Consider the following 25,425-nt stretch of genomic DNA (forward strand, 5'->3'; position numbering starts at 1 on the left):
AGCTGCCTGGCTGCTGCTGGTGTGAGCCTGAACACACACACCAGTCATAATCTGGAATTGTACAAGGTCCAGACTGGAAGGGCAGCCTCCTGTTGAGTGCACAAGACCTTTGGGGCCAGAGGTAGAGCACAGACTCACTGTCCCAGGGAAGTGATGGAAAAATCTTGTATGATGGCTGGTGTGTAAACAGATGTTGCTCATAGAAAATATCTCAAAACCTTCACTCCGAAGCTTTAGCTGTGCAGTCTGTGAGGAATCCCACCAGCTTCAGCAGAACTCACTACGAGATGAGTCACTCACTTGATGCTGAGCAGGCAGATCTACAGCTTCACCAGACCAGGGGCTGGGCATCAATTAACACTGCTGTCCTAAACGTACTGCCCATAATCACCAACACACACACAGGACCCATTTCCTAAAAATACTGCTGCTAAGCTGCTTATTTCCATTCTCCCTCCACTATTTCAGTTTGTAAATACTACTGGGGAGGGTGTGAGTTCCAGGGAAACAATTAAACGCCTGATTACTTAAGGGGCTGGGTATTTTGTTTGTCTGCTCCCATTTATGGGCAGCTGCGTTAAATTTTTACAAATAGAAATTTGTCACTGGTGCCCGGACTGCAAGCTGCTCCCATTCGATCAACCACTCCATGTATGAACGCTCACAACATCGTGAGCCTTTTCCACCACCACTAATCTGTAGGATTTCTGGTTTGCTTGCAATTCTCCTGCCTCTGCTGTTATCTTTTCCCTTCTGTCTGTTGGTTTACCTTCGATATCCTAGGTGTGCACTGAGGCTGCACACCGCCGTGGCACAGAGCGATACCTGAGCCAGCTAGCTTAAATAACGAACCCAAGAAGTCCCAGCAACATGAATCAACAACAAGGTTAATTAGCCGAGCTTCAGGCTGCACCCATTATAGCCAGCTAAAAGCATTACACCCACTTGTGTAAACTTGGCTGGCAAACAGTGCCAGCGCCTGCAGGCTGTGGCATGGCCATCAGCTAAATCCTAAATCGTAACAACTCAGTGCAGGCTTTAGTCACCCAGAGCTCACAAAGCAGTGGAGCTTGGACCGTCAGAAATTCACGCTGCAGCATCAGAAGACAGGAGCAATAACGGTACCTGACAACAACCGACATTTCTAGTCTTTGCACTGTACTGGACACAGGCATTTCATTGGGAAATAATAGCGCTCTTTGTCGTAGCGCAGCACAAGACTGAAGACAATGCTATTTTCCTTGCAACTGTGCTTCTCCCTGCCCTGGGAAAAAGCTATTGAATTCCATCTCTTACAGCTCGTGGAGTATATTGTCACTGAATAGAACAGTGACAGCACGTTTTTGCCACATTAACATTAATGACTCAACCTATGTGCAAAACACAACTCTAGATTTTTGAGAACCAAGCACAGCTTCAGAGAGCTGAATGGAGATGCACTGTATCATCTAAACAGCAGATACTGGTACCAGCTAAAATCCAAATTGGGCCCCAGGGAAGCAGAGCACCCAAAGGGGAACAGAGTTGTCTTCGTTACTGCAAAGACAGTTTGATCCTAGAGAACTGAACAAAACTGGAAGTTTCTCATTTTCTTCCACAAAGCATTTGTCTTCTTCATTTGGAGCAACTCACTGAACTACATTCATCCACTCTGTAACTCCAGAGCACACTGGCATAAAAAGGCTGTCTTCAGGACATGGCAAGAGATTCCTTTTCTTACCATCATGTAACTGGCACGCAAGTGTTGTGATCTTCTGTGTAATTATCATCAGCGGACTATAACAAAGACAGAAAAAACAGTTACATGTCTTGTAATACCAGTTCTTCCCGACCTCCTTACTGAATGCCTTTACCCCTTTAAAAGGCATCACTGTATTAGCAACAAGTGGAAAACATCCAATTAAAACTGAAGGAGGAACTCAGGCATAAGACAATTGCCTGGGTTCAAAACAACACCACAGTAACTTGCACAGGAATTTTTAATTGGTAAGCGCGCACAAAGCCTTACTTTGTGTCTCCCCATCCTGCAGCGGTGCAAATTGTAATTCAGAAGCAATCACACCCTAGGAAACACCAGCCCCTGCAGCCCGCCAGGCTTCCTTTCAGGCAAAGGCCAAATTCAAGCTCCACGTGATGCAACGCCAGAGTACAGCAACGCTCCGTAATAGAACCTTGGCTCCTGTTGCTGTTACTCTCCTGTTGTTCATCTCCCCAGCGCCCTAAAAAAAAGTCAGCCCTGCAGATACACATGCCTATTTCCCCGCATGAACAGCCCTACCAATTCGGACTGCATGCAATTATCAGCGTAGGTGTCAGCACAGCAGTTTCCCACTAGCTGCTTGGCCGTGCAAGTGCCTGTGGACAGCCTGCCCGAGGTGTACCATCCAGCTGGGAGTGTCTGGGGTCAGGAGCCTCACAAAAATGTGTGCTAGCTGCACTTGAGCCACACTCACAGGCTACAAGCACCCAGCAGCTTTGGTGCAGCCAAAGCAGCCGCGCAGGAACAGCTGCTGCATTCAGCAGTTCAGCAGGCTGCTTACACTGCCCGCATCCACCTTCGCAGAGCTGCTCAGCACTGCAGGCAAGCGCGAGCTGCTGCAGCTAAGGGATAGGAGAAGGCGGCAAAATTCAGCTTGGTGGCACCAGGAGCTGGTTCCCATGAGGATAAAGGACACAGCCAGGAGCATTCAGAAGAAAGAAGATGAGGGGAAAACCATGGGGACAACTAACCAGTCCCCCACTGCAGGGGCTGGAGGGGTAACTCATCCATACGCAGCTTCTACGGGCTGTGGAGCCCCAAACACAAAACCCAGCGCTGAACATCTGGCATCTGGAAGGACCCACGGTCGGCAAAGCGAGGGATGAGCACCTGCTAAACGCTGCCTGTCCCCACGTCCCCGCTGCTGGGGACAGCAGCACAGGGTGCCCAGAGCCCATACTGCCTACGAGACCTTCACAACGCCATGGCCAGGCGGCTGTCACGGGCGGTGAGAGTACACCACTGTTTTAAAAAGCATGAAGAGTGGCGAGTATATGTAAAACCAGTTCTGTGGAATATATTGGTCTCTGCTGAGGATTAATACAACAGACTTTTGCTCAGCTTGGTGATAAGTCACCAACACAAACCGCACAGAGGTTTCTCCTTGAGCACAGATGATGTCTTCAACATGGAAATTCAAACCTGAATTTGTGCTTGTGCAATTTACAGAGTATGACCGATATATGGAACTTTTTAAAGATATGTAGATGAATATTATGTATATTTAGATGAATATTATGGCTATTTATTTTAATTATAATATATTTTCTGGAATTCCATTAAATAAAAAAAGCTGAAGGCTTTGTTTTAGTTTGAGGACTGTATTTTCCCCACCCATTCCTCAAGGGAAGGAGAAAAAAAAAGCAAAAGTTACATTCAATGATATCTCTGTCTAAAATAACACCAAATATTCGTGTTCTGCGGAGATTTTCAAGAGGTTCTGAATCATCCTCAGCTAAATGGACCTACTGTTTACAATCAAATGTAAACCCGATGGCTAAGATAAACTGCAATCTACTTATCCCACTATGATAAACCAAACTGATTTTCAAGATAATTCGTTTGCTGAGCATGGTAAACACAAGAATACTGGAAAAAGACATTCTTTCATCATAAGTGGTCTTTTTTTTTTTTTTTTTTTTAAATACTAAATACGGCTGGTCTTTTCCGAGAGTCCACAGGTAATTCTGCATGGGTAATTTGCATTTTCCATCCCAAAACAGAGAACATATGATATCAGCCAATTTCTTAATCAGAAACTATTTTTATTGTTTCAGCAGCTTCTGTGTGAAATGTCAGTAAAAAAGCTTGCTCATAAAATCCAAAACAAGCTTAAATATATGCAGATCAGGAATAGAACCGAAACACCAGGTTTGTACAGCAGCTCTCCTTGGGTCACTAGAGCATCGATGGCAGCTGCAGAATGGACTAATTCAGCAATGACTTTTCACCCTTCAGACAACTCCAATATTGTGAAAGCGTCATTCTAATTTTTATTCCAATTCAACTTTCAAGAAAAGCTATTTGTAAGCTGTTTTCACCATTACCTTCAACACCCTATTTTTCAAAGTAGATTTTCCCATTCAGACAAAATCTAGCTTTGCTTTCAAAGACACCTAAATCCCAATCCTTTAAGCATATGAAAAAGCAGGGCTTTTTAATCCTGAAGAGATAGAGGCTGTCAGTGAACCAGCAGTTCTACTCCAATAAACACAGATTTTTATTTTGTCAGTGTTTGACCTTTTAGCTTTACGGGTGAACACTAACACTTGTTTCAAACTGGTTCAATTTGTTGCATATGTTTCTTATGGCAAGCGCTTCATGCCAATATTGAACAGGGTAACTTTACACCTCAGGCTCAGAGCCAAACCCGTATGCCTGTAAGAGCCTACGTTTAGACACTTGTCTTAGAAAATTGGGCCCCCCACTGTAAGCCAGAGAGAACCAAAATGCAAACAATCCTGATGTGCTGAGGAGCTGAGGGAAGCAGAAGCACAGCCTGCACTGAAGTTGTACAATGTATAAACACGGGGGAGAGAGAGGTTTTCTTCACCTATATTAGGAATTCATCAGCTCATTGACAGCATGCTGTAACCCAGCAGAATAAGTCAGCCTTTAGTGCACTTTAATCAGAAAAGACAGTTTGCCTCCCTCAAACCCCAGCTGCAAAGGAGCCAAGCGGGCGCAAAAGAGATGCTGCTGCAGGTGGGAGGAAGACCCACAAAGTGTACTTGAGATACCTTCAGTCTTCAATCCCGCCACCATCGTATTACACGTTTATGTATCTCTTCCATACCCTACTCAGTATCTCCTCCACACCTTACTCAATCTCTCTTCCATACCCTACTCAGTATCTCCTCCACACCCTACTCAATCTCTCTTCCATACCCTATTCAATCTCTCTTCCACACCCGACTCAGGAAGATGGAAACCTGCTGTACAGTGGCAACGGTATGACACTCTCTAATCTTTCACAAGACCAGTATCAGGTATTATTAAATGCCTCACAGAAAGGGTAAGCAAGGTTTCGGGTGAACAGGGAGCATCTTCCTCCCCGCTCAGCTGTCCACTGTCCCCCCACTGACTTGATCCCACAGGAGGACCAAGCCTTCGCCGCAAGAAAGGGTAGAGCGCAACAGAGCTATGGCAGTGCCAGAGCTCTCCCTTCTTCTGGCACCCCTTTGGGGTGCGGAGACCCCCCCACTTCCACACACACGCACCTGTCCCACTGCTCCCTGGGGACTTTCTAACCCCTCCTCATCACACAACAAGTCTGGTTTTGTTTCTTCAGAATGAAAAATAGTCCTTTCCCCCAGATTTGCAGAGCAATGCACGAGGATGTAAGTCTTGAAATAACATTGAAAATTAGATAAGAAAAATATATTTAATTTAGGGGGGAAAAATAACATAATCATTTCCTAAATACACATGTGAGTTTTGATTATTAAAACTTAGCAATGCCAGAGTATTGAATCGGCATGTCTATTCACCCTTTCAGGCAAGCTCTGATTTTAAACAGCAATAAAATGCTGAGCAAGTTAATACATAAAACAAAGCATCATATCACATATAGTCAATTGGTTCTGACATGGTAATATTTTAAACCTTAGACTCTACTGGACAAAGTCAGTAGCGCTACAAACAAGAAGGGAAGTTAATGAAACGATAAAACTTCCAATAACCCTTCTTTCTCCCAAATTTTGAGAGATGCACAGGTTATCGGAGTGGGGCAAATCACTAGGTTGCATTGAAAAAGAAAATCTACCTGCTACACTTGCATTTACAGATGAAGAGTGAAGACCTACCCCTGGGAAGGAAGCGTTTGAAATAAAGCACATTTTAAAAGCCTGAACGATGAACTCCATCGTACTTCAACACCTTCTGATCACTTTGCAGCCACGTGCAAAGCACTGATTCCACACCCTCTCCTCTTTGCCTGTCCTGCTAAGCACCACAGTTACAAACTAGCACAGTTTTTCATTTACACGTGGTGTGACTTCCCCCCAGCTCCATGTTTTATATATTGGCTAAGGGTTTACTCTCTGGTTGTAGCTGTATTGTACCTCCTACGCAAAAAACATAGTGGCCAACTTTTAATAAAAAAAATAATACAATAATCATCAATAACTTGTCCCAGGGAGTCAGTATGAAATAGGAAATTTCAACAAATAAAATAAATAAAAAACCCTGTCTTTACCCTATATTAGATGCCTTGAAAGATAAACATAAGACAAAGATGCAACAGTTTTCACAGAATGCTCAATAGAGGGTTTTACCCCAAATTAAACCTTCCAAATGAAAACATGCCAGTTAATGTTTTTTAAACATTATTTTTAAGATAAAGAGATAAAAAAAAAATTAAATGTGGCTTGCCCCAGTGTAATAAATTTGCCCAGCAGCACAGGCCAGTGGAACTAAAGCTGTTAGTGTCTGTTTGCAGGCTATTGTGCGGATCCTCCCTGTATCCCAGGCTGGCTTCTGCACCGAGCCAGCTCCAATGCTGGCGAGAGACAAGACATTTGCCGAGCAGAGCCTGCCTGACCTTAGGTAATCCCGCGGAGGAGTCTGGCACCCGCTCACTAGAAATAGTTTCCACTGACCTGATTTCACTAAGCGAGGAGGTGGAGTCAAAAGGCTTATTGCCGACAAGACTCCAAACCAGCAAACATTTATTTCAGGTTTATCTCTTCAGCCCTGAAACACCGACGAGAAGTTCACCCGGTCACCCTCTGCTATGACATCAACGGTGCTGCTGAGGGCATCGCCAAGCCAGACACCACAACGGCTTCACTGGCAGTGGGCTTTTACTTCTGCTTTCCACAGCAAAATGAAGAAGTGCTGAAGCACATCGAGGTACAACACCGCTCTGAACACACTCGTGCCTCTAAAGCAACTTCGAATTTGCTTCATGGTGAAAGCTCCCGAACAGCACTGCCAACGCCCTCACAATCAAAGCATTTTACTTCACTTCTGAGGAAGCATCCTGGGATGCACTAGATATGTGGAACTCTCTAGTAGCAACTGCCTGCTTGAATTGTGGCTAATTCCCACATTGCGAAAATCTTGCAGGGCTTCTGTGTAAGTGATCTCCGTGCAGTTTCCAGCAGACAGACGGCCAGCGGAGCAGCCAAGCAGCGAGTGGGCACAGCAAACAGACTGGCCCCCCTTAACCATCCTCACCTACGCTGCTCTGCTGCCTCTGGGGACTCGCTGCGGACCAAAGTTACCCGGAGCTGCTGGAACACACACTGCAACAACATGTTGCACTCCATATATTTAAAAGACAAGAAAATAAAAACAACCAACTGAACCCACAGGTCCAGTTAGTATTTCTGCGCTGTGTTTTATTACGGTAACAGAGCAGATCTGTGTTTGTTTCCATCAGTAAAAGTATTTCCTTTGTGAAAAACAGCTGTTGGACCTTTGTTCCTTTCTTTTATGGTTGATAATAAGCCACTGAGAGGGGAAAAACCAGCCACAAAGCACTAACCACCCCACAAAAATTCACTGCCTGGAGTGACACTTGTTGCTGAAGCATCTGCCTATATGGCCTCTCGAGAGGGCTCCTGCAAGGACCATCCCTCTCCAAGTGGATTGCTGAGAACGCTGCTGCTGATCTGCAGTTGGGATAGAGAGAACACATAAAGGTGTCCGTCCTTTCTGCAGGGTGATGTCCACCCAAACACTCCTGTAAGAGGTTCAGATTTGACATCTGCAGGGACGAAAACTGCTCAAGTCTCCCTCTCCCTATGACCACCAGAAGACTGAAAGCAATGCCAGGGCACAAGGTGGTTGTCACAAACCCAGTTCCTTTTCCGTCAGGAATGGCACCAAGAAACTCACATATGCAGGATCACTCCCTGACATTCACCAAATGAGCTGCAACATTAGGAAATTTTGCTGAGACACTGCAAGAATTCAAAGAGGAAACCAAAAAGCCCTCTGGTCTTAAATCAGCAAAGGATTAAAGCAGACACAACGTGATACAGATGAGGAGCTCCGCTGAATTCCATCCAGATGTTCATATGCATGTGGCATTTGCTCATGTAGCTTGCTAGATTGAAACCATATCTATTGCTAGTTTCCAAAAGTCAAGATCCTTTGGTTTATTTTAAACTAATATTTCCCTAAAGCCATAATATTACTATACTTAGTCTGAGCCTGCAATACAAAAAAAAAACCAAACCCACAAACAAAAAACCAAACACAAGACAAACTGTATGTTAGTATTACCATTTTTATAAAGTTGTATAGAAACCAGGCAACTTACCAGCATAATCCTCTTAGCATAAAGAAGAAGAAATAAGAGAGAGAAAAAGAGAGATAAAGAGTTAGGACTTAGTTTTCCCAGGTACAATGTATAAATGCCATGGCAAACCAAGCAAAATAAAATATGCACGTCTCTCAAAGATTGACTTGAATTAAGGGGGAAAGCACAGCGTTGCAGTATTTTACAATTAGTGTTCAAAAATGAATAGCTTTCTTTGAGAAACTAGTCAAGAGAAAATTCCTAAACTATGTCACCACATTTTTGTGAAATAATATAAATGAAAGAACTTTGATAAAAATCTATGTAATTTTAATATTATTTTCTTTAAATGTAATGTGTAGCAAACTGGAACTGGTTTTCATTAAAACCTGGCATGTAGTTAAAAAAAAAAAAACACCAAACAACATGAAAATGGAGATTTCACCGAAGTACTATGCATTATATAAAATCCTCTTAAATCAAGAAATTGCTGCAAACAGCTTGAGTACAGTTTTGATGTGGAAGTCAGTAACGAAACCCACCCTTTGCATGAGTTAGAGGAATTAACTAGTCACCAGCACGGAACAAGTGTCCTTAACACTGAAGTGACGAGTCACAGTTTCATCTTCCATTTTCCAGTTTGCTTAAGACATGACTCCAAAGTTAGTTACTCTCTCCACCTCTACCTGTGTTTTACAAGCTGTGTTCTCAAAACGGGGAGACTCCAAGCAAATGGCACAACCATCTATTACTAAAGAACCAACCAAAGGCATCTGCAAGCACGCATGAGAAGGGTTATGCATGCAAGCTGTTAGGTGCACAAAGCAGGTCAAGAGAGCAAACGAGGTATGCCAGCTTGCAGCACCAACACTGGGAAACACTCCTGTAATGTCTGGCTCGTCACCGTAGGGAACTGACATGGCAAGCTGATGGCACCAGGACCAGTAACGTGCCTATTTGATGTGGATTAAAACATCCCCTTTGCATTCGGATAGCACCAGAGACTTAGGGGATACCAAACACAAGTCAGCAGATAACAGGCTTTTTGCTCCCTCTAAGATTCCCTGAAATGCGGTATTTTGCCTTCTCAGCACATATCCCCGGGCACACTGGCCCAAAAGGGTGGGAGGCTGGAGGGAGATGGGCATCACTCTGTGGATTCTGTCTTGGTTGTTTCTGAAGTCCTGAGGGAGAACGTCGAGGCCATCCCTCTGGCCAGGAGCCTGTTTCAATGCTTCCCTATTACCACATGCAAGAGATGAGGAACCATCAAACACGGGAAAAGGAGCAACAGGAGGTTCAGCTGCTGCTCATACATGGAAAAAATGTGATCAGGGAGGATATTTTGTCTCTCTGGGTCATCACATCTGTTTAGGCATGTGCACGAAGCCTCAGTGGGCACATAGCAATTACAGCTGAAGAAAAGGGGTTTTAAGACAGATTTATGATGCTGACCTGGCTTTTAGCACTTTGGATTGCAAGTTTTTATTAATACCACTACAATATTTTTATTTATTCTTAGCTTTTAAAATATGCCATGAAGATGTAGTTCATATCCATACTACATTTGGCAGTTCTTTACTACCTGGTAGTTTGATGTTTGACGGAATTTTAGAAATTGTTTTATATCTTGAAGCATCAGAACAAAATCAAATAACAGATTCAGTTCAGGTGTTAGTCTTTCAGTACCATTTTTATCCTCAAGCTCGTCATTAGATAAGACTAGCTCCTTTCTCATCAAGAGAGCAGAAAAATGCTACCTAGTCCATAATACAAACAACCACCACTCCTCTTCTCCTCCCCCCCAGTCTCTGCTGGATCTGTATTTCGTGCCTTCAGAGACAGCCAGCTAACACACTCACTCAGCACATCCAGGAGAGCTCGCTCACGTTTCTGTCTCACACACACAGAGCCACAGCATTCTGATCCCATTCACTGGCTTTTTGGTATGTCATGCTCTTTCAGAATGTGCTTTTGTGTATTAAAAGAACTGCAGAAAAAAATGATAGAACTAAACGGATCTAAATGAGCAAGTTCCCATTTCTGCCCCCTGCTCGAATAAAAAACCCTCAAAAGTCTCAGAGGAGCTTTCCCCCTATCTCCTGAAATTTCACTAAATGCTTAAACCCACCAGCTCACACAGAGACACATGCACACAGGCAGCAAAACCCTCGATGCCTACAAGAAGACAGAGGCCTGGAAGAGGCATCTACAATTTACTGTGCTGGTTTACAGAAATGTTTCATAGTACGTTCCTAATTTCTCTGTATTCAGACGTTCAATTAAGCGAGTAGAATACAGATTAGCACATTGTTTTTAAATCATACAAAGGCATCCCCTCCTCTCATAAACAACATATACAGGGTTAGCTGTCTGTACTTTTGCAAAGCATCCTCTACTGCTTCAACAAAACCAGAGATACATGAAAAATGCCACTCCACAGAATGCAGGGCATGTAAAAAGTTGTGCTATTTAAACAGCAGCAGCAGCCACAAGCTGCCCCCGTGAGAGAACCCATATGACTGGCACTGACAGCAAAAGCTGATCTCGTGTCCCTCTGCCCAGGCTACCCACCTCCCAGCTCCCCCCACCACTCACCCCTCCCGCTGGCTGGAGTGCCCAGCATGGGAAACACCTTCCCAGCTGGGGCAGCATCATCAGTCAGAACCAGGGAAAGGGTGACCCGGAGCCACCAGCTGTGCCTAGGAAGGCGGGAGGAGGGCAGCCCACCAGGGACCAGAGCACCCACTGTGCTGCTCACCAGGGCTGTAAGCACCCCTCCAGCTCCAGAGAGCCACTGTGCCCACCCACCCACTCCCAGGCTGCCCTAGAAAAGCAAGCTCTACCTTCCCAACTAGATAGTGCCTAGCAAGAAAACAGCAGAAACAATGAGTCAATGCAAAAATCTTGCAGTGTTTATTCCTTCCTTAAAAAAAAAAAAAAAAAAAGGCTTAAAGGAAACAAAATTGCAGGTGCTCCACAGATAACACACAAAATTATTCTTAAAACGTACTGAATTCAACTAATATTAATTGACACAGGACCCAGCTTGCAGACTCACTCACCCGGAAAAATCTGTAGTGAGAATACCGTAATGAAATATGTATATTCGGCTTATGTGGCACAACGTGAGGTATCCCATAGCTACGACAAAGGAGTACCTAAAAACATAACACACAGAACACATCGTTACCAACACAAGTACCAACAAGAACTAGAATCCCTCAAATTGGGATCGAGCTTGTTTAGGAATGGAGTTCGATTTTTGCAAATTAGGTTCTTCACAAGTCTGAAGCTATGTTACACGATCTGGCAGAAATTTTCAGAGAGGACTGATGATTTTGTGTGTCCAGCTGAAACGTTACGGGGTGTCTCCTCACCCTGGGGCTGGGGGGCAAGAAAAGAAATAGGATCACTTCAAGTTGGGCGTTTCAGTTTCAGAGGTCCCACCCTCACATAATACTTCGAAATTTCTGACTCAAGTATTTGAAGCCAGATGATATTGTATGTGTGTTGCTGAAGTTATCCACTGCCTCTTTCATCTGTAAATGTTCCTTATTTACATGTACAAGTCCTTCTCAGATATACCAGAAAGCAAATATTTCAGGTTGAAGATATTTTCTCTCTTCTGATTTTGTGTAAAGGCAGATAATGACACCTGACCTAATTTTTTCATCTCTACATGCTGAAACACACCACCTTCCAGAAGGATCACCGAACACTGAGGTTGGAAAGGACTTTGCAGCTCATCGAGTCCAACAGAAGAAGCATTCCTTATGTGGAGTGTGACGAATTCACACTCTGCTTTTCAAGATGACCACAAAATTCTGTTGGGCAGGACAGTAGTGTGACTCTTGCTAAGCTGAAGGGTCTGAGGACTGGATGTGTTGAGTCTCTGGGGGGGGGGGGGAGGGGCAGACGCAGCCTTTCATCACTAACTTCTCCCCGTATTTACCTGAGCAAGAAAAAGAGGATACTGGGGAGGTAAGAAGCAGATGGATATTTTGAAAGTGGCTGACAGACAAAGCAAACTGGACAGTGCAATGGAGAGCTGGGACACCAGAATGGAAGACTCGCATCATGTGGACAGACCAGGACCAGGTCTACTGGTGCCCCCTGCATTAGCAGTTAGCCACGTAGGGAAGAAGATGCAAAGACCCACAGACTACATGTCTACAAATGACAACAAAGGAGGCTGCATGTCCTGCACACCCAGCGGAGCTGAGCCACGGGGGGTCAGGCAGGCTGGTAAGGGTCCCCCCAGAGCCATGGGAGGATTGGTCACGGTGGGAAACTAAAAGTGAAATCAGATAAGAGGAACAGTCAGCAGATGCCTGAAAATGAGCCAGGCTTTTGTCACATCATGGCTGGCTTTAAAAGAAATGAGTTTTAACTCCGGGGGGACTAATAAACTGCAGTGTGAGTGACAGTGATGGATTGCAAGGCAGGCTGCAGGTCACGCAGCCCGCAGCAAACAGCTGGATGAAAGGCAGACTAAGGGGAGACGACAGCTTCTTTAGGAGATTCAGAGCAGAATTGAACTTATTTTATCTGAGTCAGGCATCCAGTCCAGCCTCAGTGAGGTCCTTGAGCTCCTTCTCATCAATGGAGAATGGCAAGCACCCCTACAAAGGCAAGTCACCCAGCTCAGACATGGAACGGTGATAGACGGGATGAAGCACCTAAAATAAGCCTCAGTGCTTAAGTGTAAAACACCTAGACTGAAAGGGAGGCGAGCAGGGAGAGAGATACAGAACTGCTGCTGCAGCTGGGAGCATTTCTGGTGCCAGATTAATTTGTCTATTTATAGGCCTTGAAGGCTGGCAGCCTCACCAGAGAGCAAACTAGCAGAAAATAACCAGGGAAAGGAGCACACAGGTTAAACTATGTAGTTTATTTCATTTGTTTGCTTCCACTCGCATTTTGGGGGGGAAAAAAGCCAAGTCTTGGAGCCCCACTATGAAGGATCCCATGCTCTTACAGAGCCCCCTCACCCCTCACCCCACGAACTGGTCCAGCCCTTAAACTGGCATTTTTCAAGCTTATTCTCAAGCAGCTTGAATACACTGTTATTTTGCCAAAATTAATAATGTGTATGTACTTTGAGTCATGCTGCTAAGGCTAGTAGAATACAGTAGAAAAGTCCTCACACAATCCTCCCAGCCCTCCCTCCTAAGGCTTTCTGGCACGTTGCATTGCCATTTTACGTTGACTCAAATTTGCATAGGACTATCTCGCAGCAGTGGGCGACACTGCCTGAACCAGCTTAATTTGCATTGCAGTATACAGATATTTTTTCCATTGTGACTAATTGGCTGAACAGCGAGAAGTGAGGAAGTTTCCTGCTGAAACCGTGCCCGTTTCCCTGCCACCACCTCAGCTTGTCTAGGAAGGTACAAGCACGGGATGATTCCTTCTCTGATCTACAACCAGTAAGCCCTACATTTCCCCCAAGTGATGTGCAGGGAAAACAACCAGGAGACATGTAATACACTGTTTTTTCTTTTTCAGCACCTTTTCCTTCTGGTCTCTGGATGACATTTCTTTCATAAACATTGTCCAATTACTTTTTTTTTTTTTTTAATTACTAATTACCTCTGGACTTCCAGGCTTTGCACTCTGTGAGGGGGTGGAAAAAACCTCCTTGCTTAATACCCATCTTGCTGGTGCAAGATGCCAGTGACTGCTACAGACAAGCCTGTTGCTTACGGTTCACATTTCAAAACAATCCTAGAGAAAACCTGAGCGATGGTTCCCATTTGGATATCAGAGAGGGGTCGTCCCAGGGAGTGATAAAGAAGAAGGGGAGATGACTAACTGAGCATCAGCCCCTCAGAGAGCCCTGGCCCTGAAGACAAGCGAAGACAGGGTTTCTGTACCCCAGCCCAGACTGATGTGGGGGTGAGCATTCAGCAGCACCGACAGAAACAGGCACATGGCACAGAGACAGAAATCACCCTCACACCCCCAAACCCAACCACAGTGTTACCCACGTGCTGCGAAGGAGCCCAACACAAAAGAAGTGGGAAGAACTGCCAGCTCATCCTTCTAGCCTGCTATAAAGAAGCAGTTTTACAAATCAGAATTCCTGTTTGTGCGGATCGATGGGAAGCAAACGCCTCTCACCTACACAATTTTAAAAATTCCAGGTGCTGAACTCTATTGGAGAGCACGGTACCCACAGGAGAAGGCTCCACGCCTGAGCGGAGCTCCTCCACATGAGCTTCCTCTTAGGCAGTGGAAGAAGCAGATATAACTGCTGTGTAGTTTTCATTTTCACATGAAAGCACTTCTTGTCTTTTGCCCAGGACGGCACTGGTATGATAAAGCACTTTAGGAGTCTTAGGTGCTTTCCTTCCTCTAAGTCATTTGTACAGGGACAAGAAAGATCCCATGGTAGAGAACTTCTCATGATGATGCCATAAGCTTCTGCTTCAAAGCAATGACATTTCTGGTACTTTCTACTTTTTCAAGCTCAAAGCCCAGTACCAAATGCAAGACTTAATTTCGTAGATGACTAAGTTAAGCTTGCAACAGTGACCTTACTTGAACTACCTAACTCAAGAATAAGTGGAAAATACCTAAAGGCCAAACAGCAAGGGGGAAAACACATTAAAAAGTATTACCAAAAGTGATCCTCAAGGACACAAGACCAAGGAGAATATGACTTCATTATGTTTAAGAAACCAGAGGTTTGGGCATAAATTAGTAAGCCTGCAAAAGCCAACTTCTGAGGCCAGCAATTTTGTAGGGAAATGCAATATGTCAATGCAAAAACCACAAATGGAGAATACAGCTGCTTCTGTAACCAAATGAACAAAGCCCCTGCAAGCAACTGGGAAAGAAAAGCAGGCAAGAAGAGAAGGTGGTCTTAAGGAGCCCTCATGCTTCTCCATGAAAGGAGAGAAGCTGTCAGAGAGGCAGCTCCAGACTTGCAGCCACATCAGCTCACCTGTGGATGTTGGGAATACTCGCCATATTCATAATGCCATAGTTCATCATCACCAGGACAAAAAGATGAATGGAATACCTTGAAGACAACAAAGTGAGCATTTAGATAATTTCTACGTGACCTGGAAGGGCTGGCAGTTCTGAGCAAGGGAGTATTTTTCCATGCAAATGACATAAATGCAATGTCACATCAGGGTACCAGTAAACATGGTTTATCACAATGACATCTTTATAGCCTGAATATCCAACATAGATTAATACTTATTGACAAGATATCGTCAATGCGTTTCACTGGGAGAGAGAGCAGCCTGGCTCAAAGGGTGCATCCAAACTGGGCACATCTTCTCCCAAAGAGACATATTCACAGCAGACTGGTGTGGCTTTAACTTCCAGAAAAAACATCACAGATTAAATACTCCACTTACAAATACTTCCATGGCTCATTTTACTTTCGGGGTTTGGGATGGTTATGCTGGTTAGGAATTTGGGGTTTGGTTTGGGTTTTTTTTGTTTTGGTTTTTTTTTTTAGGATAACATAGAAGGAGTCTTAAGACTACAAAGATGTAATCCAGAAAAGCTGATGTAAAGTTTAGAAATGTTTTTACCCAAGCCTTGTCTACATGGTGACTAAATACTCACCACCCAAAGCAGAAGACAGCAAAGTATATTCCAAAGAGGGTGGCAAATGCATGGCGAACAGCGGAGCTGGCGTGACTGGGACCCAAGTAAATACGAAACCAAAACGCAGCCAAAAGGGCAAACAGTTGACAGGCTACAAAATTGATCTGTAAAAGAGAAACAAAACAAAAAAGGGTTGTGATTCTTGGAGAAGGAGGGAAAGGAGTCTCTCCATGCTCAGAACAATAAAAAGTGGAGCCAGGAAAAGTGAGGGGAAAGCAAGAGCAATGGATCTTTTGATTCTGAGCATTCTCACTTGTGAGCCCAAACAGGACCTTCCTTGGCCAGCAACAGAGGAGTTAAAGGAGCATGTGGCCACCCAAACCCTCAGCCAAGAGGAGGAGCGGTTCCATGGGGCAGGCCGGCCAGACCTGCTGCAGGGAACGTCACCCCCTCCTTGTCCTCTGCCTGGCAGGCAGTGCCCAGGAGCAGACTGGAACTCTGACGCACTGTCCCAGGGCCCTGCTTTCTCCCCAAAACAACCCCCAAAACAAGGGCAAAATCAACAATCCTGGTGTGACGCTGTTTCCTAAGCAATAACCAGACAGCCACCTCAGCTGTCATCCTCCACTCCACGGCACCCTCCATGCAGGCCTGACGAGTTCCCATTTTTTTGCAGTTTCAGAGCGCAATGAAAGCCACTTTGCCCTACCATCATGCAGACAGCTAAAGGAAAATGCTTCCAACTGTTCTTTGGCTACTGCATGTCTCTATAGAGGATGGGAAGTGGTCTGGCCCCATCGCGAAGAGGCGGCAATCACGGTAGAAGCCCAAGAGAGGTATACGTGGAGGGCAAGCAGTCCATGACTAGAGGGTACTTGCATCAGACAAAAGGACAAGCAACTGCTTCAGTGCCCTCAAAGCAAAACCAACACCATGCCGCCTTCTTCAAGTCACCTTCTCTTTGACAGCAAAAGTCCCAGAAGTCAGTGGAACAACAGAGCTCAGCAGCTGTCTCTAACAAAGCAATACAGCATTAGGATACAACATCCATAAATCCAGCCTGGACCCTAGACAGCTGGAGTTTAATTCATTTATTCAGCTGCAGTCCCTCTTTAAAAAAAATAAAAATAAAATAAAATGACCCTGAGCTCTCCAGCAGCAAGTCATCCTAGACTGAGCAAAACTAAATAGGCTGCAACATTTAAGCAATCACCTGGATTAGAGGATTACCCAAAGCCATCAGTCCAGGACAGGATGATATATCTCACTCGGAAATGCTCTGACATGCTGGCTGTCCAGAGGTGGTTGGATCCAGCCAGGCTTCTTGTCAAAACATTTACAATGTGTTTAACAAGACACTACAGTCCCAAACTGCTTTTATTCCAGTGGACTACATCCAGCATGGCGCTGCTCAAGCAAAGGCTTTTATTAAAGGTTTGTTTGCTGCATTGCTGCAGTTCCTTTATTTCAGTGACGCAGGCAGCCATGCAATAGAATAATGCAATAACTTAAATACTTAGATATGCTGAAATTTAATTCTTTGAAGTAGAGCCAATATCAATTTATTTCTTGTTCATGTAAGCAACCAGCGTTTATAACAGACGCTATCATCGAACTATACCCAAAAGCAAGTAATTCTTATTTTCCACACAAGATTTAAAAATAAGAGAATAAAATTGTGCTGGTCTCACAAAACCCAGGTGCTGTACTGCAAATCCCAAACTCATCTGGACCATTACCATACAGATACGCTAAAACCACCAACTCCTCCCTGCCCTCCTCCCACAGCCAGAGGTACTGCAGAAATGGCTGAAGAGAGGACATCCCCTGCAAGGCTGCTCTGACTGCACCCTTTCTAAGCAAGTTCCCAAGACCATGGGATGCCAGCTCATCCAGGACAATTCCGTGAAGCTCAATCCCACCCCAGCCTGTTCCCAGTTAGGGTCATACTAGTACATCCAGTGCCGCTCAGCTCTGTGGCACAGCCCCTCTGATTCAGTATGAAGGAGGAAAGTGTGGAGACTCCAAGAAGCTTGATGTGGCTGACTGCTTAAAAGACAACACCACCTTTCCGTGCAGCGTCACTCACAGAAGCTTTACACCAGCAAAAACCATCCAGATAAGCAAGCATTCACTTTTTTACTTTCATCTAGCTCTTCTATGTTCAGTTAGAGATGTTAAAGATGCTGGGACTTCAGAGGTTCACACACACAGCAAAATGCAAATGCAAAATCCCCTGGCAAACACAACTGTAACAGCGTTTACATAGCTAAGGCAGGTACTCACAGCAGCAGCAAGCAAGCAGCTCAGACCACAAGCATACATCCAGTGCACAATGGCACAGCAGCCTTGCATCCATACGCTGTTGCTTGCCTACGCTACCAGCTCCTCTGAGCGTGCTTACCTGTGCTACTTGGATTAAAGTTAGCATGGGTACACCAACTGTGCCACTAGCACAGCCTCCTTCTGTTGTGCAAATTAACGAAGACGTTTTTTCCTCTGTGCTTGAGTTGAGGTAAACCAGGAGAACAGCAAAAGCACATGCTCACCTTACGTTTCAATCAGCTTTTCATTTCTAAGAGATGTTTCTGCAAAGCAGCCAAATATCACAGACACGATATACTTGGCAAGCAATAATCTCAGAATACTAGTTCACCCTTTTTGTACTGAATTAAACTGGAAAGATCCTTATGTAGGAATGGCTACAACACGCCACGAGAAGTTACAGCTATGATTCAAACCCCTAAAGATTAACCCTCCTTTTGAGGGTCTGTCAGTGACAGTGATGGTGCTGGAGTCAAAAACTCACATCAGGATTCCTGAGTGTCATACGTACGTGACGCGACCCACCACAACAGCACAAAGGAAGTGAGAAGGTGGTACCCAATGCCTTGCTTGGGAGATCGACTCTTGGATCAGGAGAAAAATAAAAGCAGTACGAAGTGCAGAAAGAGAACGCTGGCTCGCTGGCCAAGAACATTCACGCCTTTACCCTCCCTGCCGAACTGCAGCCACTAGAAATCATTGGCAGTTTTCCAGGTTCTGCCACTTCATGGCCGTGTTTTTCTGACAGACAACACTGCCCTAAACACAACACGCTGCCTTTGTTTTAATTTGCTTACCATTAAGACTTTCAGGGTTTTTTTGGTGTGTATTTACAGCAACACATACACATTACAAGCAACACTATAGGCGTTAAAGGATTCAGCAGCAGAGGGCTTGGGAGAGGGATACCAATGAACAAGAAAGCCAGGTAAACACAACAATTACCGATAAAACCTTTCTGTCATCCATGAGGTATTTGGTACCTGTTGGGCAAAAACATTGGGAAATAGTATTGGAGAATACTTCTTTTACCCTACACTCAGTACCTGAATGCAGCAAGATGACCTCTGATTTCTGCGGGGTTCAGTCTGCAGGATGAAACTTAGCTGCACAGAACTTATTAGAAGGTCTAGCACATAGTTTACCACAAGACTGACTTTCTGACTGACTGCAGAATTCACCTGCAGATTGTTCCCTTCTGAGTTCACCTGAGCCAAGCTGAAAGCATGACTAAAACAGGCCAAATCTTTTCTTAACTATAACCCGTCACAAAGAGAGGGAGGGAAGTTGTTTGTTTCTTGGGTTTGAGGATAAGACGAACGTCAAGACACCAGTAAAACTGGGGTGCTCCTTTCCAAGTGTTGAGAAAAATTTGTTCTGTCTAGCAGGCTTAACTGCGTATGTAAACCTGAGCACTAACTCCGGTACAAGACCAGACCTGGTCTGTTCTCCACAGAGTAACAGAGAGATATAATAGTTTTTCTTAAAACTACCACCTCTAATTAGTTATTTATACATAACATTTTGCACACATGCAGCATTCACATGTGTACACACAAAGACTGCCAGCTCCTCTGACAGTGACTTTACTGCATTCCACTTAAGATTAATTTTATTCTTCGCTCTACATATTTAAGGTACCTAAGTGAACAGATCTCTATGATTTGAGAGATGTTGTGCTGCATCACAAGTGAAGCAGCAGTCACACTTTCCTCCCTTTTCCCTTTCCAGAGAGAAAAGGGTTCGTGTAACTCCTTTTTGGTTATTTCCACTGTTGCTAAAAACACTTTGTCAACAGTAAATTGAGGGCTTCTAAACATTGATGAATGGTGCCCACACAAGAATAACACAGAAACAGAAATTATACGAGAATTAACCCTTCTCATTCTGACCCACCATTGTAAATCATTTAATCCATGGGTTTAGTGGGTCTATTCGGTGTTGCCATCAAATTTTTGCACGTCTGATTTCAACTTTGCAAGAAGAAAAGAAACACCTTTGCTTTTTACAGTCAGTCTTCCATGCTCTAGTGGATAAGATGTAATAAAATTAGGAATCAGAGCACATGATATGTTGCCAAAGCAAGATACTACCTTCCTTTCATTTTCCATGATTAAACGTTGGAAGACAGAAAGGCAGTCTGCAACGACATCTGGAAGACGTGTATCTGAGTCACGGCCAGCTGAAGACAGCATGGCAATGCAGAAACAAGATATCGGCACTTTTGGAGGGAGAGAAAATCTGGAACAGCTCCAGCCCCACTCAGCTGATGGTTACTGTTGTCTGGTTAAGGAATTCTTTAATATCTAATAGTGTCGACTTTAAAAGGCCAGATGGATCCAGAGCATGTAAACACCAGGTACAGACAACGAGAAAAAAAAAAAAAAACCAAACAAACCAACCTGTAGTTCCTCCCTTTATCCATTCAAATTCTGTAGCAGCAGTAACTCCAAGTGATGTTTACACTGCAAAACTGAGTTTTATACAAAGCTAGTACAGGTCAAACCAACCGACCAAGCACCCATGATGTTGACAGAAGAATAACCAAACATAACGGTTTCAAGATCCCCCTATACTATTATGCTAAAATCAAAGCCCTCAGAGTATGTAAGGGTTAGTTCCATCTACTTCAAGCCTTTGCATCTTCTCCTGTTTTTAACTGGGTGAAAGCAACTTGGCAGATGTTGGACTGGTACTGTCAGAAGGGGAAGCACGAACTCCCAGGGACCAACAGCCACCTTCTCGGTCATCTCCACCAACAGGCAGGCCATATTACCTTGGGAAGTCATCTCTTCCACTTCCTAACCATAAAACCTTTTCCTCTATCTTTTATAGGGTCCCATGACCCATCTGCAGCTGGGCCCTTGCAAGGGTAAAAGTCAGTTGGCAAGTCACAAAATAAAAGTTCCAAATACTTGGCGCTACATACGTGCGCCTCGACAGCTCAGTGTTTGCAGGACACAAGCCCACTGCCAATAATGCTGAGTAGGAACAACTGTCACCTTTTGTTCTGGAGGCAAACTGGCTCCGTGGTGGAAGTCTGGGCGGGGGGGGGGGGGGGGTGGGGTGGGGAAGCAGCAATTTGTCAAATTCCTCTAACAGGAGAGTCATGGAGCCATAGCATGTTTACAAAAGGAGACAGGTAAATGGGTTATTTGGTGCACTGAAAAATGAATGGGAAAGAAAAAAAAAAAAACCCACACACAAAAAAATCCTACAAGGAGAAAATGGAAAGTGCTTTTCCTAGCTATAAGTTCTTGAGATGGGAAATGGAAAACAGGAGAGGAGGCAAAACCCAGCTTTATACCCTTCCACTGAATCATCACAAACAGTCTTGGTCACCAATTACCGTAGTTCAGGGTAAGCTACTGATCACCCACTTCAGGACGTTTCCATGCCCCTCACCCCGTAAGCCTTGCATCTGCAAATCCCCCCATTTAAAAAAGTGGTAAAAGACACTGGAGGGTTACTAGATCACACTAGAGGAAGAGTTAAGAAGTAAGTTTAAGCATGTAGCCTGTTACCTGAGTGCTTTTACCATTTTCCTTACAATTAAGTATCAGGAAGAAATATCCTGCATTCTGTTTTGACCACAAAAATACTTTGCTTTCCCTTTACTACTTTTTTCCTCCCTTATACCAGCAGAAAAACTGATCTCACTTTCCAAATATCTAGGAGGATTTAACAAATTGGCCACGCAGTTCTCTCCAAATGGCAATTAAGTCCATTGCCCAAACCAGACACTCCTCTGTAAGCAAAATTCCTATTACTGCTATAATTCATGCACGGTGAAAATCACTACGAGAAATCACACTGCTCACTTGTCACTCGGATGACAAGGTGCTGCCGTGTCCCCCACAGCACACAACCTCCAGACAAAAACCAGGCGTGTGGCACATCCATACATGTTCACGGACAGAGGTACAAGTGTCTTAACGGCACAGCCAGGCTGCTGGAATATTCCCAGCTAGCACCCACATCCATGCTCACTTCTATGTGCAGCAGATGATGCAGCATCCTCGGATTATACATGGCACAGAAGACACCTCTCCTTTCATTCCAGGCCTTGCACTTACCAGCCAAATGAGGGAATGAAGCTTCAAATCAGAATTTCATCTGCTGAACAATGCTTTCCATGGTGTCTCAATGTAAAGATGAAATTATGACCCATGGTCAAGATATTCTGTATTTGCTACTATCTACTAACGAGCTACTGAGCATCAGCTTAGGAGGCTGCTACAAGGTTTTTATCTGGCAAATAAGAATTTCTCCTCAATTCACTAACTTACCGCAGATCTCCAAACATCTGGTTTTAGTATATGGAAAAGCATAAAGAACCATGTTAATAGAAACTACTGGCAGCAACAGCAACTCCTTCTCAAGTCAAATCACTGTCTATGGAGCCCGGCAGTGCTCGGGAAGTATTTTGGGAAGTGGATGCATTCCGCTTTGCCCGAGATCAGCCCATCTTCCAGGATGGCGTCTCTCTTGCAAAGAACGCCAGAACTACAGAAGCGCAATAACCCGTTTTCTCTGTTTAAAAGGTTATTTTGCACATAGAACCAAAGACACCTGGCAAACAACATGTTTAAGTTCACTTTGATGGAGACATTTCTACTTTGATGTTGAATAATAGACCTGCTGTTATGTTAGCATTTTGTAACATCCAAATTGTGATATTTAAAATGGGTGTGTTAAGAATGAGAGATGGAATATTCATTAACCAGATCATCTCAAAGATATCTGATACTTACTGAAATTTTTCAAAATATTTTGATCTTCCAGGCTATTTTTATAACCATAAGGACAAATATTCTCTGCAGAGATCACTCAGCTCTACACAGGGAGGGGACAAACACCCCCAAAAGGAGGGCAATATCACAGAAACCACGTCAAGCTTTGCACCGCTAGAATCTTGACTTGGGCTTCCACAAAGGAAAAGGACTCGTGTAACACCCCCTGTGCGGCTCCCCTTATTTCCCACAGCGGCATCGCTTTGCACAGAACTAGGTACACCCAGGGCCAGCACAAACAGGCATTTATTTGTGAAGAACTCAGAACAGACTGTCGCTTACACGATGCCGTGTTTCCGTGCACAGCCAGGCACTGCAAATTGCCAACAGCACGGATCAGAGAGGAGACAAACTCAATTCCAATGAGGAAATACTTGTACCACTACTGAAAAGTTGCATCTCCGGTATTACACTGAAACAACTCATTTCTCTGACTTTGCATGGTAGGAGTCCTGTGGGAGATTGTGAGGGGGCAGAAGCAAAGGTCTGAAAATAGAATTTCTCTCGTAGCGGGGGAGAGAGAGAGGCAGAGAGAAAAGCGTACATGTGTGACTAATCTACTGTCCCCTTCAGAAGCGGCACTACGTTCTCATAGCTCTGGGGTTTTTGCTGCTGTTGCATGTGGAATGTGGAGTTGGTACAGTGGAATACACCAAACTGACAGTATTTTTGCCTGTTGTGCTGTTTTCCTGGGTAAATTCTGCTGTTTTCCTACTTCCAGGGTCAAATATCCTTCCATGATTTAGAGTATAAACATGAAACAGATGTTCCTTCTGGATTACCTCTCTGAAGCCACCAGCAGAAGAATCACTAGCAGGACACCCACATATAGCTATAGAACAAACTAAACCCTGAGTCATCAGAAATTTTAAAAGAAAAACATTTAAGTCCCAAGTAAGCTTTAGAAGTTAAATCTACATCATAACACTAAGTCACACCCCTATACATTTACCTCTGCCGACTGATAAATTTAACGCGTGGACCTGATCCAAACACAGCTTCAGCTTGCTGTCGACAGCTCTTACATCGAACTGGAATGACTCTGTATGTCCAACAGATGTTTAAGTAGTGATCATTTATGTGCGGTGATGTTCTGCCACTACCTGTAACTCAGTACTGTTCTCTCGGTGAGTAATACATGATGAAATTCCCTTGCACCCAAGGTAGCCCACATTAATTCCTACCTGTAATAGAAGCAGCACTAAAAAATCAAACAAGCTGGAGCTTTTACTCATTCAGGTGGGTTTTTTTTAAAGCAGAATGCCTTGAGGTTATTAGGAGAGGTGCCTCATTCCGTCAGGCTACTCAGCAGCAAGGTAGCATTTTAATTACAGTACCTTTAACCCAAAAAGAGTACTTTAAAAAGAATTATTTGACACACCTCTGTGCAGGGGTAGTATCGCATAGTACAACATGGCAGACATGTCTAAAAGCAGAACTATATGCCATCAGGTCTGAGTGGACATTTCAATGAGAGAAGGAACAAGAGGAGAGAAATGTCATTATCCAAATGGGAATTTGGGGGGGGGGGGGGGATGACAAAACAAAAAAAACCCACACACACACACAAAAAAAAAAAAAACCAACCAAAAAAAACCCACAACAAAACCCCCACACCACCAGGAACATCAGCCTTGCTTTTCCATAAGCTTCCACAAGAAGTAGGCAGTCACTGGGATCTTGTACTTCTCGTAGGAAAGATGGAAAGATGTCATCTTGTATCACCTACCCTCCTTGCTTACGCACAGATTCATGCCAATGTGAAGGGAAGAGGTTGAGCTCGTCATCACATTACTCCATCACTCCGGCTCTTCTGGCAGGGTCCGCTCAGAAGACCCCCTGACTTAAGCGTATGTAAAGTTAGGAGACAGATTCTGAAGTGAAAATGAACGGAAACAAGGAAAACAACAATGCCAGGAGAGTAAAATACAACAAAGCAGAGACATCAGTGCCTGCAAAGCCTCCTCTGAAGGTCCCTTAGAGCCCTCAGGGACCCTAGTGATGGGACTGTCCTGTGGCAGGACACCACACCACTGCTTCCCCCCTTTCTTTGCCACCTGGAGGGCTCAGGCAACCAGCTGGAGCTCAGATCCTCAGCTTTCATAATGGTTAGTGAAATACACCAGTCACCCATCTTCTTCACAAATGAATTTGTGGATAATAGATATTGTTCCCAACTGGTCTTTTCAGATATAATGAGCGCTCCCAAGCCCCAAACAATGATTTTCACACAGCTTTCAGGAGCATTGCCCAGCCCCTGCCCTCCAACGCTGACACTCCAGCCACCACAGCCAGTGGGTCAGTGACAAAAAAAACAGGACCGAGATGGGTTTCATCAGAAGTGACCCAGCTTGCATTCTCCAGCCTCAAGCACTAACTGCTCTGGAGATTTCAGTCCAGTTTCTATTTTTATATTCTTCAGTAAATAATGTTAAAGTAGCAGTGCT

General features: G+C 44.3%; 1 protein-coding gene across 3 annotated transcripts in view; it reads right to left on the reverse strand.

Annotated features, from left to right (window-relative positions):
• MBOAT1 (membrane bound O-acyltransferase domain containing 1) overlaps positions 1–25,425 on the reverse strand; it is a 58,002-nt gene that overhangs the window by 17,657 nt on the left and 14,920 nt on the right. Inside the window, exons 2-5 of one of the 3 annotated variants that reach the window (XM_055705468.1) lie at positions 15,879–16,024; positions 15,241–15,318; positions 11,354–11,449; positions 1,721–1,776 (exon numbers count right to left, since the gene is read on the reverse strand). In XM_055705468.1, coding sequence (XP_055561443.1) covers positions 1,721–1,776; positions 11,354–11,449; positions 15,241–15,318; positions 15,879–16,024 — 376 coding nt within the window. The remainder of the gene's footprint in view (positions 1–1,720; positions 1,777–11,353; positions 11,450–15,240; positions 15,319–15,878; positions 16,025–25,425) is intronic. The other 2 variants (XM_055705469.1, XM_055705470.1) reach the window with 2 other exon arrangements.

This window comes from Falco cherrug, chromosome 3 (assembly GCF_023634085.1).
Source record: "Falco cherrug isolate bFalChe1 chromosome 3, bFalChe1.pri, whole genome shotgun sequence".
Lineage (NCBI taxonomy): Eukaryota > Metazoa > Chordata > Aves > Falconiformes > Falconidae > Falco > Falco cherrug.